This window comes from Scardinius erythrophthalmus (assembly GCF_964197995.2).
Source record: "Scardinius erythrophthalmus genome assembly, chromosome: 7".
In the NCBI taxonomy this organism is placed as follows: Eukaryota; Metazoa; Chordata; class Actinopteri; order Cypriniformes; family Leuciscidae; genus Scardinius; species Scardinius erythrophthalmus.
In genome coordinates, this window is record NC_138227.1 from 24,154,585 (window position 1) to 24,171,118 (window position 16,534).

The 16,534-nt window shown below is 36.5% G+C and overlaps 1 protein-coding gene across 1 annotated transcript in view; it reads right to left on the reverse strand.

The window, feature by feature from the left end:
* frem2b (FRAS1 related extracellular matrix 2b) overlaps positions 1-16,534 on the reverse strand; it is a 79,387-nt gene that overhangs the window by 37,312 nt on the left and 25,541 nt on the right. The window contains 2 exon segments of the mRNA XM_081369693.1: positions 1,472-1,702; positions 6,877-7,023. Coding sequence (XP_081225819.1) covers positions 1,472-1,702; positions 6,877-7,023 — 378 coding nt within the window.

Genomic DNA, 16,534 nt, shown 5'->3' on the forward strand with positions numbered 1-16,534 from the left:
GCCGTAGATCCTGTCATCAGAGGCTTGGCTGCTCTGTTTTGAAGAGGAGGAACCAGGATGTTATTCAGATGTTCTGGAGATATTATGCTATGATTACAATGCACAGAAGGGTGACCGCTGTGATGTCTGCCCCCACCGACACGCTTTCTCCATATTTTTTCTCTTACCCTTTGCCTGGTTGGATTGTTTTTCTTATACACAAATTATCGCATTGCCTTCAAGTAACACTCACTCAGCAAATTAAATATAAAATGTAACATTTCTCATTTCATTAATTGAATATACTATTAAAGTTTCATAAACTGATCTTGTTTACTGTCTTAATACACATTATTAGTATTTCAATGTTGATTCCACCCCAAAAAAGAAATGGTCTTCGTAGCCTTTTTTTTTTTTTTTTTTTTTTTTGGACTGACATTTTTTCACTTTTTTTCATCAATCCCTCTTAATTTTTCAACCCATCCCCTCAGACCACTTTAAAAAAAATCCAATTCATTTCTGATTGATAAAATCAGTCCTGGCCAACATTTTGATTTGAATTTCACTCAGCAATAATTAATCCTACAGCAGTAAAATAAGTTGCAAATGACATTGTGTGTTGACGTTAATGTTGTCATTTGATTTGCCAGTTCAGATATTTGCCTGATATAAGAAATATATAGATATATATGCACTACTGTTCAATAATTTGGGGTAAGATTTAGAAATTATTTATTTATTAAGCAAGAATGTATGATTAAATTGTTCCAATAAAATATATTTCAAATAAATGCTGTTCTTTGGAACTTTCTATTTATCAAATAATATTGTTATAATATTAGATATACAATATAATTTAGAATCCAGAAAAAATTATAACACTTTAAACCAAAACATAAACACAAAGCAGCACAAATGTTTTAATCATGGATAATAATAAGAAATGTTTCTTGAGCATCAATTCAATGTATTAGAATGATTTAGCAAGGATCATGTGACACTGAGGGCAGACAATACCCAATTTTTCACAGCATTAATGTTTTTTCACAGTATTTTTTAAAAAAAGTATATATAAGTATACAGTTTATATATATATATATATATATATATATATATATATATATATATATATATATATATATATATAGCAATATATACAGCAAATATATATATATATATATATATATATATATATATATATATATATATATACAGCCTTGGTGAGCATAAGAAACTTTAAAAATCTTACCATTCCCAAACTTTTGAACAGTTGAAATGTCCTTAGATTGAATACCTAAGACTGAGTAACAGACTGAACACATAACCTATGTAAGCCCAAACATAGTTCACGTTAAATCAACATTTCTAATGACTGGCTGAAGTTTGAGATAATTTGTTTAAAGTTGAAATATGTTTAAAAAAAAGTCTGGCTTTTGAACCCCCATACTGATCTTTATTTTTGCTTTTTTTGTGTGTGTGTGTGTGAGCTCACCATCTCCGGGGTCAAGGATTTCCACCGTTGCTGCTTCTGGGAACTCCAGTGCTCCCATGACAGGCTCTGACAGGACAATCTGGAAGGTCTCGGACTGCTCGTACAGGCTGTCCGACAAGATGCGCACCTTCCAAGTAGCAGTGGTCTGACCTGGGTTAAACTGGACTTGTTTCTGGGCCTTTCCTCGAAAATCTTTGTCCTTTTCAGCCGTACCATCTTTGGTGCCGATACCTTAAGAATGTAAGAGTAAATCAACTTTAAATCAAGCATATAAAGCATTTAGTATTTTATAACATTATTAGATCAAATGGTAGATTAAGCGCTAGATTTAAGGTTTCGAAAATGTTAAATAGTATGTTCAGGAATTATATTCATTTTGTTTTTATTTATTAATTATTTTATTTACTAATTTATTGATAATATGTATTATTTGATTTCAGCAATTTTTTTTTTTTTTTTACATTTTTTGTTAAGTCTTTTTAAAGGGGTGGTTGATTCTGATTTCACTTTTCTGACTTTAGTTAGTGTGTAATGTTGCTGTTTGAGAATAAACAACATCTGCAAAGTTACGACGCTCAAAGTTCAAAGCAAAGCGAGATATTTTATTTTCCAGAAATCGCTTTTTAAGGACTACAACAAACGGCTGGTAGAGACCACATGACTTTCCTCCCGGGTTAGTGACATCACGAACCCTAAAATGTATATAAACCCCGCCCCCAGAACAAGATTTATTGATTATCAAGACAGAATATGTTAATCAATGACTAGAAGATAACTACACATAAGCTACATAAATTTGTCAACTAACCATTCAAAAATGTTGTCTACATGTTGTCACTTCCTCTTGAGTCTCTCCATCTTTCTGACTCCAGTTTGAACATAAAAGGCTAAATTTTTTTGAAATTTTCAGTTGCTTGTGTGTGAGGTAATCCAAGCTGCTAGGGACACAAGTTGTTGAAGCTCCACCCTTTGTGCCGGGAGCACCAGCTCATTTGCATTTAAAGGGACAGACACAAAAACGGAGCGTTTTTGCTCACCCTCAAAAAGTGACAATTTTAACATGCTATATAAAAATTCTGAGCTAAAACTTCACACACACACTCTGGGGACATCAGAGATTTATTTTACATGTTGTGTAAAGGGCATTATACCACCCCTTTAAGACTTTTATATACAGTACAATATTTTTTTACTTTTGTTTCTGTAATTTTGCTAAGATATACTTTCTGGAACTACACAAACAAACAAATAAATGCAGTCTTTTCCAGTGCTTTGGAGTACTAAGAACATAAATTTTTGTTTTCGACAAAAATGTTGTTAGTGTCATTTTGACAGACTACTGCAAGGGATTGGCAAAATCTCCTGTTTATATCACATCTTCTGTGTTTCTATAAATCACAGCAGAGCTTTGTTAACAGCCCAATGTAGAGAAGCTGCAGCATGTGTGACGCAACCATTCGGTAATAAAAAGACTCAAAGGGAGAGGTGTGTAGTTCTTTGAAAAGAGAAGACTCAGAAGGCTAGTCCATCAACATCCCTCAAAAGATCAGATACTCATAGTCCCACTGGTGGATTTCTGTCCACTTGGATTGAAAAGGGTTTTACAATGCCAGGAGCTTCACGGCAGGTGTGCCATGGGCATTGTTAGCTCGTGAGCAACTGTGCGGCAAGGAGAACAGTAACTTTTCAACACAGAAATCTCAAAGGTCACCAACAAAATAAGATATTAATATAACCCACAAATAAATAAATAAATAAACACAGAAAGAAGAAGAATTTCCAGGGAAAACTGCCAGGGGAAAGGCCAGACTAGAAGGGTTATGATGGACGCATAATGATGAGCTTTGGCAAAGAAGGAGAAATTGAGCTGCCGAAAGAAGAAAGACTACTTTGAAGCAAACTTAGAAAGAATCACTTTGATATTAAGGTACATCACATAAAAAGGAGTGGTCCTGTCTTGTCCTGCCTTCGCATGTGCCAGCAAAAAACGAAATTATTCATAGAACATCAGCCCTTGAAGAGAAACTGAGGGAGGGAGTGAAAAATCTAAATAATAATTGAATAAAAATCATCATTTCAAAGACTTCCTCGTCTCCTCGCTTCAGTACAGGAAGGTCTGTGATCCAAGCCCAGCGAGTGGCAGACGAACAGCAGGACAGCAGCCCGTCTCACCGAGAGGCCCTGGACCGGAACCGAGGTGAGTTGTGGAATGGTGGTCAAGCTCAGCATGTGGATGGAATATTCATCTGTGTGATGAGAACTTGTGGAGTGTGTCAGTGTAATCCTGCAAGTCTCATGCAGAGGTCTAACCCTTGTTTTTACAGTCTTTTCCATGCCAGTTTTGTTTTGGCCAGAGGTGAACACTCCACTGCTTTACAGCAGAATTGAATTATGTTTGCATGACTGATCATTATTTACCCGTTTATCATTGTAAAGCTGATTTGAAACAATCTGTATTGTGACCTTGACCCATGACCTTGGTGTTGCTAGCGCCATGCTCTACCAGTTGGGCTACAGGAACAGATTTAGATTAAAATCTGATAAACATTCATTCCAGAATCTAACATTTTCTATTGAGGAGTAACATTTGCCCTTAGGAACTGACTTTCAGAGTTTTTTTTTTTTACATTAATAAGAATGATTTCTCCAAAGCATATAAAAACTTTTGTCCGAATAATTCAACCAATTCATAACTAGATACTAAATTATTCTAGACTTAGAATAAAATATTATAAAATATATCAAAGATAACATAAAATGTTATGTTACATTATTACATGGCTTGGTTGAATTCCAATCTAGAATGCTAAGTATAACCAGAGACAATTTATATGAGACATGCCACTTCCTCAATCCTCAATACAACTATATAAGGAAAAACCGTAACGGCAAAGATGGCGGTTGTATGCACATGTCCCGCCCCTCCCGCTGGAAAGCCAATCATCTGCGTTTAACAGTCAGCAGCTGACCACTAAGGAGCGAATGTACAGTGACGTGACATAACTGCCATATTCAACCTGTGCTTTCGCGCTGTGGCTGGCGCTGAGCCAAAGACGGACGCGCTCAGCGCTTGTCATAGGCTCTATCACAACTGTTCAGTGTTTTAACCACATAATGTTTATTTTAGGTTTCAGACATTTAAATACATATAATTGTTTAAGTGCTTGGCACAACCGGCATTCTGGATAGAGACGTAAATGAAGTTTGGTGTCCTGAACGTGAACCATTGCGCATGCGTAGTAAAGGTATAACCTGTGGGGAAAAGGGCATTTTAAACCTTATTTTGGGGCAAAGTCATCAAACTTTTTCAGCGATTTTTATCATATTTTACTGCTGTTTCTATACATGCAGTTTTTATGTCCCAGTGACCAGTGAAAGTGCAGTTCTGACTCTCTGCCCATTCATTTAGATAGGAGCCTGGTCTTGTTAGTCCGAAATAGCTGCCCGGAGGCGTTGCCAAGATGGCGGCCGAGTGGCACGACTTGCCTAAAAGGACTTTGGTATAACACACCGTTGCCATGAAAAACAGTGCGTTGCTATGGACACAGGATTCTAACCGTAGAGACGGACCGGACTATTTTCTTTAGCGGAAGCAATACAATCGTTTTTAAATCAATAAACTCCTTTTAAAATCAATATTTTGTGTCAAATTATTGATTTATTTTGTAGGTAGCCATGTAATAAGCGGGATAATGTAGAGCGAGGCAGTTGCTATAGCGAATACAACCCCTTCAGGCTGATTCAAGACCCCTCTGCTTCACGTCCCGATCAGCCTGTCGGGGTTGTATTCGCTATAACAACCTCGCTCTACATTATCCCTTACTAAATATACCTGGGGAAATATAACACTATGGGAAATTTTTGCTGCCATGCTTCTATGGCATTTTGGTTAATTTCTTTCCCTGATTCCCACACAAGCTCAATCTTTCACAAATTCATAAAAATGTGTTGTTCTTCAAAAATTCTTAAATTTGAGATACATATATCGGACAACCATATTATTGTTCAAAGGTTTGGGTAAATACGCTTTTTTTAATGCTTTTGAAAGCAGTCACTTATGTTCACCAAGGCTGCATTTATTTTACCAAAAAAAAAAAAAAAAAACAGTAAAAACTGTATATACTTTAAAATATTCCTAATTTAAAATAACTATTTCCCAACTGAATATATTTTAAAACATAATTTATTCCTGTATTGGCCAAGCTGAATTTTAAGCATCATTACTCCCCTGTCAGTGTCACATGATCCTTCAGAAATCATTCTAATATGCTGATTTGGTGCTCATAGTCACATGATCCTTCAGAAATCATTCTAATATGCTGATTTGGTGCTCAAAAAACATTACTTATTATTATCAATGTTGAATGTTTTGATCAATTTAATGTGTCCTTGGTGAATCTTCTTTCAAAAAAAGTTAAATCATACTGACCCCAAATTTTTGAACAGTAATGAATAGTAATGATTAGAGCAGCATAATTTGAAATATATACATGGTTTAAAGTTTGTTGATCGTGTGTCTCCAATGACAGCTGAAGTCTCCTGTCTGCATTTCGCATTGCTGGCACAGAGTAACACGTTTTTATGCAGTCTACAAATGCACAAATCAGAAGATCTAACCGCTGATTTGACTACAGTTAGCCTGCAAGGTTAGTGAAATTAAGGTACATCTGTCAAACTTATCGGCCGATGCAGATAATTAAAAAATGCCAAATATTGGCAGATATATCGGCCTTGGCGACCACTGGTAATGAATGTACAGTCAGCTGGTAAATTAATACAAAATAAACCCTAACAGGGTGATCATAACCCCAAAACAAAGCTGAATGTACCACTTATCACATGGCTATGCACCAAATCAATAAATACTTATAAATAAATACGGTTCAATATAGGCAGTAATGTAAAGCTGTAGTCCATTATTTTCTGCATAACATAGCAAATGATAATATCAATTGAGAATATCGTCACCAATACAACAAAAATGCATCTCTATGTGGCCTCCTCCCTTTAATTAGCTGCTTTTTGCAGTTATGGTAATCCAACAACTAAACTTTGATCTTTGACCCTTCCCATGTGAGGTTCCTGTTTATAGGGATTTAATGTTTTTTTTCCTGCTGATTATGGAAACTCAACTTTGCCCTTAGGGGACCAGCAATGAAGAGATCTGTGGGAGGGTTTCTGACTTAAAACCAAGCTATGCCTTGATGCAAAGCAAGTAGCCAAATCTGATGACATGAGGAGCAACATCTACAGAGGTTCAAAGAAACCAAAATAGTGATGTTACAAAGAGACTCTTATCAGCAAATTAGAGGTCACAGTTATTTCACACAACAAAAAGGCTTTTTTCTTCATAAAATCTTATCAGTAGTGCATGATGGGAAATTAGGTCTCTTAACATCACTTACTAACAAATGAGGTCTCGCCAAGGTAACCTCTACGTCTCAAGACCACCTCCAGAAACTTAGCCTCTTCATCAACCTGGTAGTACTCTTTCTCCAAGGATATCCATGCCCAGTTTAGCCGGAAATGTTGGTTCTTCAGCTTGTTGCCCCCTACAGAAAAACAGAAGAAACATATTGAACATACAATCAGCTAAAGATTAGTATCAAAGGTGCAGTAATGATTTGGAAAGGATCAGTCTTACAGGGTATGAATTGTTTGCTGTGCACTGATTGAATTAATCCATGTACAAACGTACAAAAGTTAGACTCCATACATTTTTGTTAGAAGCATTCAAAGGCTTTCTCTTTGAAGTAATAGCTTTAATATGGCCCTCTGAGGTTTAATGGAGCTGAATTCTCGAATTCATAAAGGGAACCTTATTCATCTCAACAAGAACAGTGTGATATCAGTCAAAAATCTCTGATGCAGCGGTGAGGGAAAGTGCAGGTTTAATTGCTTCGTTTCTAATTAAAATAAAAAAGGTTTGTCTGTTTTCTATCTGTGTTAGTCTGTTTTATCGTCAGCGTTTGAAGTGAGATTCAAAGTGAGGGCTCGCTCCTGGAGGCCATCCCTACCAGTTACAATCTGCACACAAAGACAGCCACACACACAGACATCAAACACGCACAAATGTAGGAATGCAAATAATGGAAAAATGTAATATGTCTAGTCCATCTATATTAATTTAAATATGCATTATTCAGATACAATTATGTAAATACATTATATAAATATGTGGTCTGTACCTTGTCTGTAAGCTTTGGTTACCATTTTGTGCACAAATATTATAGAACATAACTACATATAATACATATACATACATACATGTATATGTATATATACAGTATGCGTCTAGTCAATCTACGTTAAATTAAATATTCATACTCAGATAGAATTAGAAATCAAATTTCTTCAGATATAAATTTGTATTAAACAATATGGTTTAATAAAATGTAAAAAAATAAAATAATGTGTGGCTTTTTGTTCTTGTCTGTAAGTTTTCATAACCATTTTGTGCACAAAATTTGGGACACAGTTATTATACAAAATAACTAAATTTTTACATAAATATTATTATTATGTTTTTAATTAGAATTGTAATAACTAAGTTTTAAAACAGTGATTAAATATTGTTTACATTAACATTAATATTTAATGTCAAATCAACAGATTATGGCTAAAATGACTATTGTAAAGGGGGGAATAGATTTGCATTTAAAACTAGACATTTTTCATAGTAAGTTAGTAATTTTGTCACATAATAGTCTAACATACGTATATAAGAGACCTCATAAGAAAAACACTGTAGAAGGACACCAAAGTTACCATAATTGTGAAATGTGCCAAAAGTTATTTAATATAAGGACAAACCCTGATAAGTACCACCTAATGTCCTGTTTCAACAGGAAATGGAAAATTGTGAGTCTTACACACACACTGCACACAAAAAAATCTTCGTATAACAAAGAGAAAGATTGATCTGTCTGACAGACCCATCCAATCAGTATTTGGGATCGTTTGTCCAGTCCAGTCCAGCTGGCATGTTAAGAGAAAATAAGAGATAGAGAGGAAGTGAGCAAGGGAGAGAGAGAGAGAGACTTCAATCCATAGGTCTGTTCTGCTCTGGCTTCTTTGTACTGAGCTATCAGTGGACTGTGGTTTGTTTGCTTTTGGCAACACTACACAGGCCGTACCCACCATGCACACTCCTTTTCTCCTTCCTCCTCTGTTCAATTGTCACGCTCTGCAAACCCGTCACGTCCCACTATCTCCATTTCCCTTTCATGCAAAGGGCGAGACGCTCAAGTCTGGATGTTTTATAATTAACGTAAATGTGCATGTGTGTAAAGCTTGCTAGTAGCACCTGTTAAGAGCTTTTCATGTATTTTTACACCTACAATTGTCAAAAAAATCCCATCAATCCAAATATCTAGCATGGTCAATGAGGAAGATTCACAATGTTAAACCACTAGAGCACAGACACATAAAAGTGTGTCACCTCTGATTATTCAAATACTAACCTTGACAAATATGGATCAACAACTAGAAGACACTTTTCCAATGATTCGGGGCCCTATCTTGCACCCAGCGCAATTGACTTTGTACACCAACGCATGTAGGCTATCATTCTTATTTTGCACCTGACGCACAGCGGACTTTTCCCTCGACAGACACACGTCGGTAAATTAGGGAATGAACTTGCGCTCCCAGGGGTGGTTCAGTGAAAAGAGGAGGCATGTTCCGGCGCAAACATTCCCTGGTGCTATTTTGCAGTTTAGAAAACAATTCTGCCACAGACCAGGAAAAACCTAGTCTAAAGTCAGTGACGCATTATTCAGATGCTATTTTAAGGGCGCATGCTTGACCATAATGTAGCGTGTGCACAACGCGCATATACTTTGCTTCTCTCATCTACACAGATCCAGGCAGCAGTTCCCATTTTTGCAAACCATATCTAATTACAAGGAAAAATATTACCACACAAGGGAAATCATCCATGAAGTGTCCATGAAGATGTGAAACAATAGGCATAAGTCTAGCTTACACAATTACCCAAATTATTATACGCCTGTTTAATCTAAGCTAATTTGGGTGTGTTTCTCCCATCCATCCCCATACAAAGTCACTTCTCTGTCTTTTACAGCCCTGACGAGAACGTCGGTCTCCTCGGCTGTGAACCGCTCCTGGCGTGCACCTCGCAAATCCGCCGTTATAATAGCAATCCGCCATGGAACAAATGCGCCTGATCTTAAAGGGAATGTGAGATGATGCTCTGATTGGTGACCAACCCATTTTAGAGTCATTTATCCTGCCAGTATAATAGCAACAGCGCCCGAGATCCGCCCACAAAGTTACTTGCGTTTCGTGTTTGATACTTGTGTTTCAGATTGTTAAAATAGGGCCCTCGGTTTCATTTGCAGGATTTGTGAGAGCTGCTTTTATGAAACGTAACAAGCGAAGAAAGCGTCTTCAAACTGCAAGATGAAGCCCTGTCAGAGTAAAAAATGTAACCAACAATGACAGAAGATTCAGATCTGAGCTGAAGTACCTGCCTCATCTTCAAAGTCCGACATTTTGCAGAATAATTGGCTGTGTCAACACGCTTTTGATGAAAGAGAATTCGAGATACGAGATTTTTGGACTTCAACAAAGCCTGCTCTCTGTGACAAGCGAATAAACATGATCCACTTTACTTTTGAGGAAAGAAGTGAGGTGAATTTTCATTCTCTTTCTAGAGATTTGGCCCCTAAAGACAACATACAGTAACTATGTCAAAGTAACAACTCTAAACAATTCTAATTCTCCTCAGTGCAAAAACGGAGAAATCAAAGGGACCTTCGGTTGCACAAAATGACCTCTGTATAAGAGTTTATTTTGTGTGTGGGTGAGATCACTTAGCAAGTTCATAAGCTATAGGAAGTTTATTTAGTTAAACATTCAATAGTTTCTGATAAAACAAGAAAATTCAACAAGTTCATTCACTTGACCTTATCTGGAAAAACCCTTCAAAGAGCATTTTCCAGAGTCAACCCATACAACATCCTTCCACGTGTGTTTCCCACAGAAAGACCACATCAAGCTTTGATTTTAATGTGCATATATGCACATCATTTTAAATGCAATATGATAAGTCATGTTTAACTAACATATGATAGGCCTAGCATTGTTCTAGATCCGGCCCACAGTTCAGGTATTAGAGGTGAGGTTGTGTTTCAGTTGGATCAACCGACTTCAAAGAGTTCAAGGAAAACCTCCCAGTTAATTTATAACTGTAGGTTAAGATTGCTGAGCAGGGGTTTTGTTAACACCGATGTTTTCTCAAAGCCCCGCTTTCTAGGTCACGTTCTAGTGCATTTTCAGAACCCCCTTTGAAAAGACAATGCTTTGAAAAACAAATGTATTTTCCTCATTTCTTTGATGATATGCTGCTTGCTGCAAGCAATATGTTACGAAAACCAAACCATTAATGTAATTAATTATTTGTGTTGTAAAACATAATTTTGTAAGCAAGCACATTCTACATCACCTCTTTAAAAACACATGGGCAATACGTGCTGACATTGAAACTTTTTGCCTGTTATTCAGCATATTTTGTGGAATAAAATAATGGTTTTGTTCAAGTTAAATATCAACCTGATTATAGTGGATTATTTCGTATTGTGATGTACATGCAAGTTAAACGGATTATCGAAAAAGAAAAGAAGAGACTTGGTTCATCTATTTGTTGTTAACTGGAAGGAAGCAGATCTGAATGTGAGCCGGCAGTCAAAAAAGTTTAAAGTGTCTGGCATATGTCACCAGAAAGAAGTCTGTTGTTTCACTGGAAGATCGAGTTACAATATTTTAATTAAAAATGACTAAGTTTAAATGTAAAAAATAAATAAAAAATTTGCATGGAAGATCAATAAGATGCACAGGGTGAATTTCCATTTCACGAACCAGCCCATCATTTTATACATTACAGAAATGATGATGCCACTGATTATGCTCTGGGCAGAGCTAATATAGGTTTAGTAGTCACTACAGTCCAAACATAGCATGTCCTGTCTCTCACCACAAGATAATAAGCATGACATCGGCTTTTGATGGACAGATTTGTTATGAATGAGACCGGAGGCTCCGCTCAGCCTGAGCCGTGCCAACTCTGTGCCCCCTGTCTCCTCCATAAGCACTGAGTCTGCAGACTAACCTTATTTGGTCACTGAGAGAGCGATCGAGGGGCCCACGGTGCCCACCATCATTCTCCCTCCATCAGACAAACCCGCCTGTTAGGCATCACTGCCAAACACTGACTTCTCAGCACCTAAATTAAAGACCAGCTTGGAGCAAAATGGAAAGTCATTGGATAGGGTTTGGGTTAAGGTTTGGGGTTGATATGATTTTTGGTTCAAATTTAGAACAGCATTACTTACATACTGTCCCATTTAATCAATGTAATGCATCTAAGATGAATAAAAAAAACATACTAACCCTAAACTTTTGAATGGTAGTATATATATATATATATATATATATATATATATATATATATATATATATATATATATATATATATATATATATATATAAAATAAAAAACAAGGGTCTTTTCCAACAAGACAAATGTTTCAAGGAGACCCATTCTACAAACGCATAAAGAAAACATCACTCTTTCACTCTCATTCATTTTTTTTCTCTTATTTTTGGTTCCACAGAGTTTTTGTCGAAACCATTCTGAAGCTCACTTCCTGGGTCACAAAAGCAGGATTCCCACGCACTCTTGAGAGGAGGAGCTGCCTGGAATTCACTGAAGTCAGCGCAGCTCATTTACGTGTGTCTCAAGGAGACTGGGAGTGAGAAATAAAGAGTGTTAGAGCCTAAAGGTCAAACTGAACCTTGGGAGTTGCACCATGCTCTAGTGACTTCCCTTGCAATCACTGCTGAGGTCAGTTCCCTCACACACCGGCTTAAGTCCCCTGCCAACCCAACCCCCCATACACACATACAGACAGAGGACTCTGAAAATACCTTGCTTGTCTTTTCATTGCAAAATGCCTTTCGCTATGCACTTTCCCAAATGGAAAAAGGACAAGCTAAGAGGATGTAGAAGCTTCTAAGAGCACCAAATCCTGTGACAGTCCAGGATGACGGGGACTACACGTTGTCAATAAAATTATATGGCCTTCCACCAAACCTGTCAGTGAAAGCTTCTCACCCATAAAGCCTGTCTGCATTTGTCTCTCACCTCTCAGCTTTCCGGAGATGTTGGTTGTGCAAAGTGTTTTAACATTCTTTGAACGTTTTAAAGTGCAATAGGCATTTCTTTCGTTTAGCACACCGCATTCGTATTGTGGTCTTCGCTGTGCACACACTCTGCTATCACACTGGGCAGGGGGATTTTATGAAGGTCACTCTATATGCCTGGAAAAAACTGGCACACAAAAACTAAATCCTGTAATTTGGAGTCTAATCCTATTAGCACTAGTTCATTCACACAAGTTCATGCTAGACTCTGAACCAAAAGCACAAACCTGTGCCTCTCTCAGGTTTTTATATGCAAAACTAGATTTCAATATTATTATTATTTCAAAAAGTTATTTTGTAATAATAGTAAGAAGAAGAAGAAGAAGAAGAAGAAGAAGAAGAAGAAGAAGAAGAAGAAGAAGAAGAAGAAGAAGAAGAAGAAGAAGAAGAAGAAGAAGAAGAAGAAGAAGAAGAAGAAGAAGAAGAAGAAGAAGAAGAAGAAGAAATGTCTGAACAGCAAATCAGTATATTAGAATGATTTCCAAAGGATCATGTGACACTGAAGACTGGAGTAATGATTTGCCATCACAGGAATAAAATACATTTGAAAAGATATATGAAAATAGAAAACAGTTATTTAATATCATAATAATATTTCACAACTTTACTGTTTTACTGTATTTTTAATGAAATAAATCCAGCCTTGGTGAGCAGAAGAGACTTCTTTTATTACTCACCAAGCATCTTACCGACTCTGTTTGAGACCGAGCTTTATTCATTAAACATTAAAGGAATAGTTCAATTCAAAATGAATAATAATAATAATAATAATAATAATAATAATAATCCTTACGAAAACAATAGGGCCTTCGCCCTTTCAGGGCTTGGGCCCTAATAATAATAATAATAAATATAGCTGCGAGCAGCGATTACGGGCCCAAGTCGGTGGCACCGCAACCCCGATGACGTCCATTGTATTTTTTTCCTATGATGGACGTCAATGGGGTCTATCAACTGTCTGGTTACAACATTCTTCAAAATATCTTCCTTTGTGTTCAGCAGAAGAAAAAACTTAAAACAGGTTTGAAACAACTTGAGGGTGAGTAAATGATGACAGAATTTTCATTTTGAAGTGAACTATTCCTTTAAAACATGTAGCTGATGCACCATTTCAAATGTAAACAAATTTAAAACTATTTAAAGGTTCTCCTCATACGAAACTATAATCTAAGTGGAAGAAACATTCTCTCTCCCTTCTCTGTGATCTCCTTTAAAGGCAGAGAAAGACAGAATGTCATTCCAAAGCACCAAGGTCGGGTCTTATCCTTGACCGCTGCTCATTAAAAAAAAAGAGGATTAGAGCGCAGACTTGGATGGACACACGATTATTTAACAGTGCTTTCTTTCACTGCTTTTTGATTGAATGGCCTCCTCTGAAACAGTTTCTTGAGGATCAAGCAAGTGTTTGAATACAAGTAAGCGATAGCAGGTGTAATCCACAATATTGAGCCTGTTCTAATGTAAACTCTCCTCCCCCTAAAAAAAAGACCAACTACAACTATGGAGCGAGTCAATGTGAGAGTCTCTACTTTCTTCAGTTTCAGGATAGATAACATAACCTCTCCAGGATAATCCAAGCCTTTTCTTTTTCTATGGCAAGGAAAGAAATAGCAATTAATAGCACAAATACATTCCCAATCCCTGCGACTTTGAAAAGTGGACATAATTGTATTCATAACTCGCTGTAATGCCACTGTGGATCCACTGATTGGCTAATGGAAAACTGCAGCAGAAATAGAACAAGGGAATTATCAGGCAGTCAGTAAAGGCGCTTCATGATGAGAGACTTGATCATTTATGTCAGCTATTATATCCATAGGAAAGTCCTCTCCACCCACTGAGTGGTTTAATTACCACCTTTGTTGTGATGTTAAGATCAGGAATTCACGGCGGCACTGGAAGCAACAACAAAGTCTTTTAGCATGGCAAAATCTCTAGTGTGAACACATAAAGGTCACTGACGATTAAATATTGAAAGTAGCAATTATGCACAGCCACTGAGCACTCAAACAGACATCTCTACTGAGGTGGGATTAATTAAACGTTTCAGAAATACTGTGTGATCTGATGCTGGCATGCCAAATGCACTTGTTTTTCATGGACATCTTTGCATTTAAGCATCTTACATTGCATTTCAAGGTACACATTTACATTATTACCAATTCTTGCTTTCCCTGAGAATCAAACCCATGACCTTGGCGTTGCAAGTGTCAACACTCTACTGTTTGAGCTACAGGAAATTGCCCTTTTTTTTCACATGCATATTTAATGGTGAGTTTATATGAGATATGTCATACCACAATAATAGATTGGCATAGAAAAAATAAAGCAATTTGTGGTGCAGCATTCTCTTTGAAGAAAAACTCTCATTGACCTGAAGAGGAATTATAATCCTCTTGGAATGCAAAGAAATTCAACACAATGCATTTTGGGAAATGTTTTCTTCCTTCTGATCCAAAAAAGTTATTTATTAAAAATAATAATAATTATAATAAAATGATTATATTATATTATATTATATTATATTATATTATATTATATTATATTATATTATATTATATTATATTATATTATATTATATTATATTATATTATATTATATTATATTATATTATATTATATTATTTGGGTTCACTGTTGTATCACTGTTTCCAAAAAAAAAAAAAAAAAAAATTAATCAACACAACTATTTTCAATATTGATAATAATAATAAACGTTTCAAATCAGCATTTTAGAATGATTTCTGCTTTGAACATGTTTGTCTTCTTCAGAAATTACAGTAATATGACTTTCTTAAATTTCAATTAATTGTGACTTCTATTCCTTTAAATCTGAATTGGTATTTAGCATCTTGTTTGCTACCCCAATTTAAATAGTTGCAATGCAACTGACAACATTCCCCTAAAGTAAAAGATTTGTTATTACTTAAGTCATGCATGGTAGCATGTCATTTCAAGTGGACAAGTTTGGCAAAGTCTAGACTAACATGTCAACTGGCTGAAAGGAGCATTATATACCAAACTTCGAAAAGCAGTAGTGCGTTTCTCCTTACTGTTGGACCAGTGAAAACCTCAATGACTTGAAGAGGAGGCGGCGAAAGGGCCAGAGTGAAAACACTGGAAGCAGAAAGGAAAAAACAACACAGGCATATAATGATTCAGGATGAGAGGGACGTGACAATGAGAGAGGGACTGTGGTTTTTCTTGACCCTCAATGCCCAGTGTTTGCTGGCTCATCAGGCAGAATAATGGCAGCTTGTTTGCTGAATGGCTTCAGCGCAAGGACACGGCGAGTAAAAGCTGGGCCCCCTGACTGTCGAGCTCCATGCTAATAGCTCTCAGGTTGTTTGTGGCGAGTCTATTCTCCCCTCTGGGAGAGTTTCCAATTGAGCTGCTTCTTTTGGAAGGACATGTTTGAACAGAATTAGTCACTTGTTACTTTTTTTGAGTGGCTTGCCACATCTTTTCTCAAAAATAGGGATCTCTTCTGCAAATTCAAGCAGAGAGAGAATGCCAATTTGCACTGCCTGAAACAATTGCTTTCGAACTGTCAAAAAGGTAACATGGGGAGTTAATGGGAAAAGACTCTACTGAAATGCAGCATATGATGTAAGAATACATTTTGGGAAGATAAAAACACAGAACACTTCAAAAACACAAAGATTTTGAAGTTCTCTTTAAAGGGAGATTCTGTGTTGTGGGAGTGATTAAAAGGAGAAACATTTGATTCAAGATTCTTTTGCATAAAATGTAGGAGATGAAAAATAATGGTGCATAGCATACTGGGTTAGAGGTACTGCCTTAAATCAATTGGGAGGTGGAAGCTAGTGCTTTCACA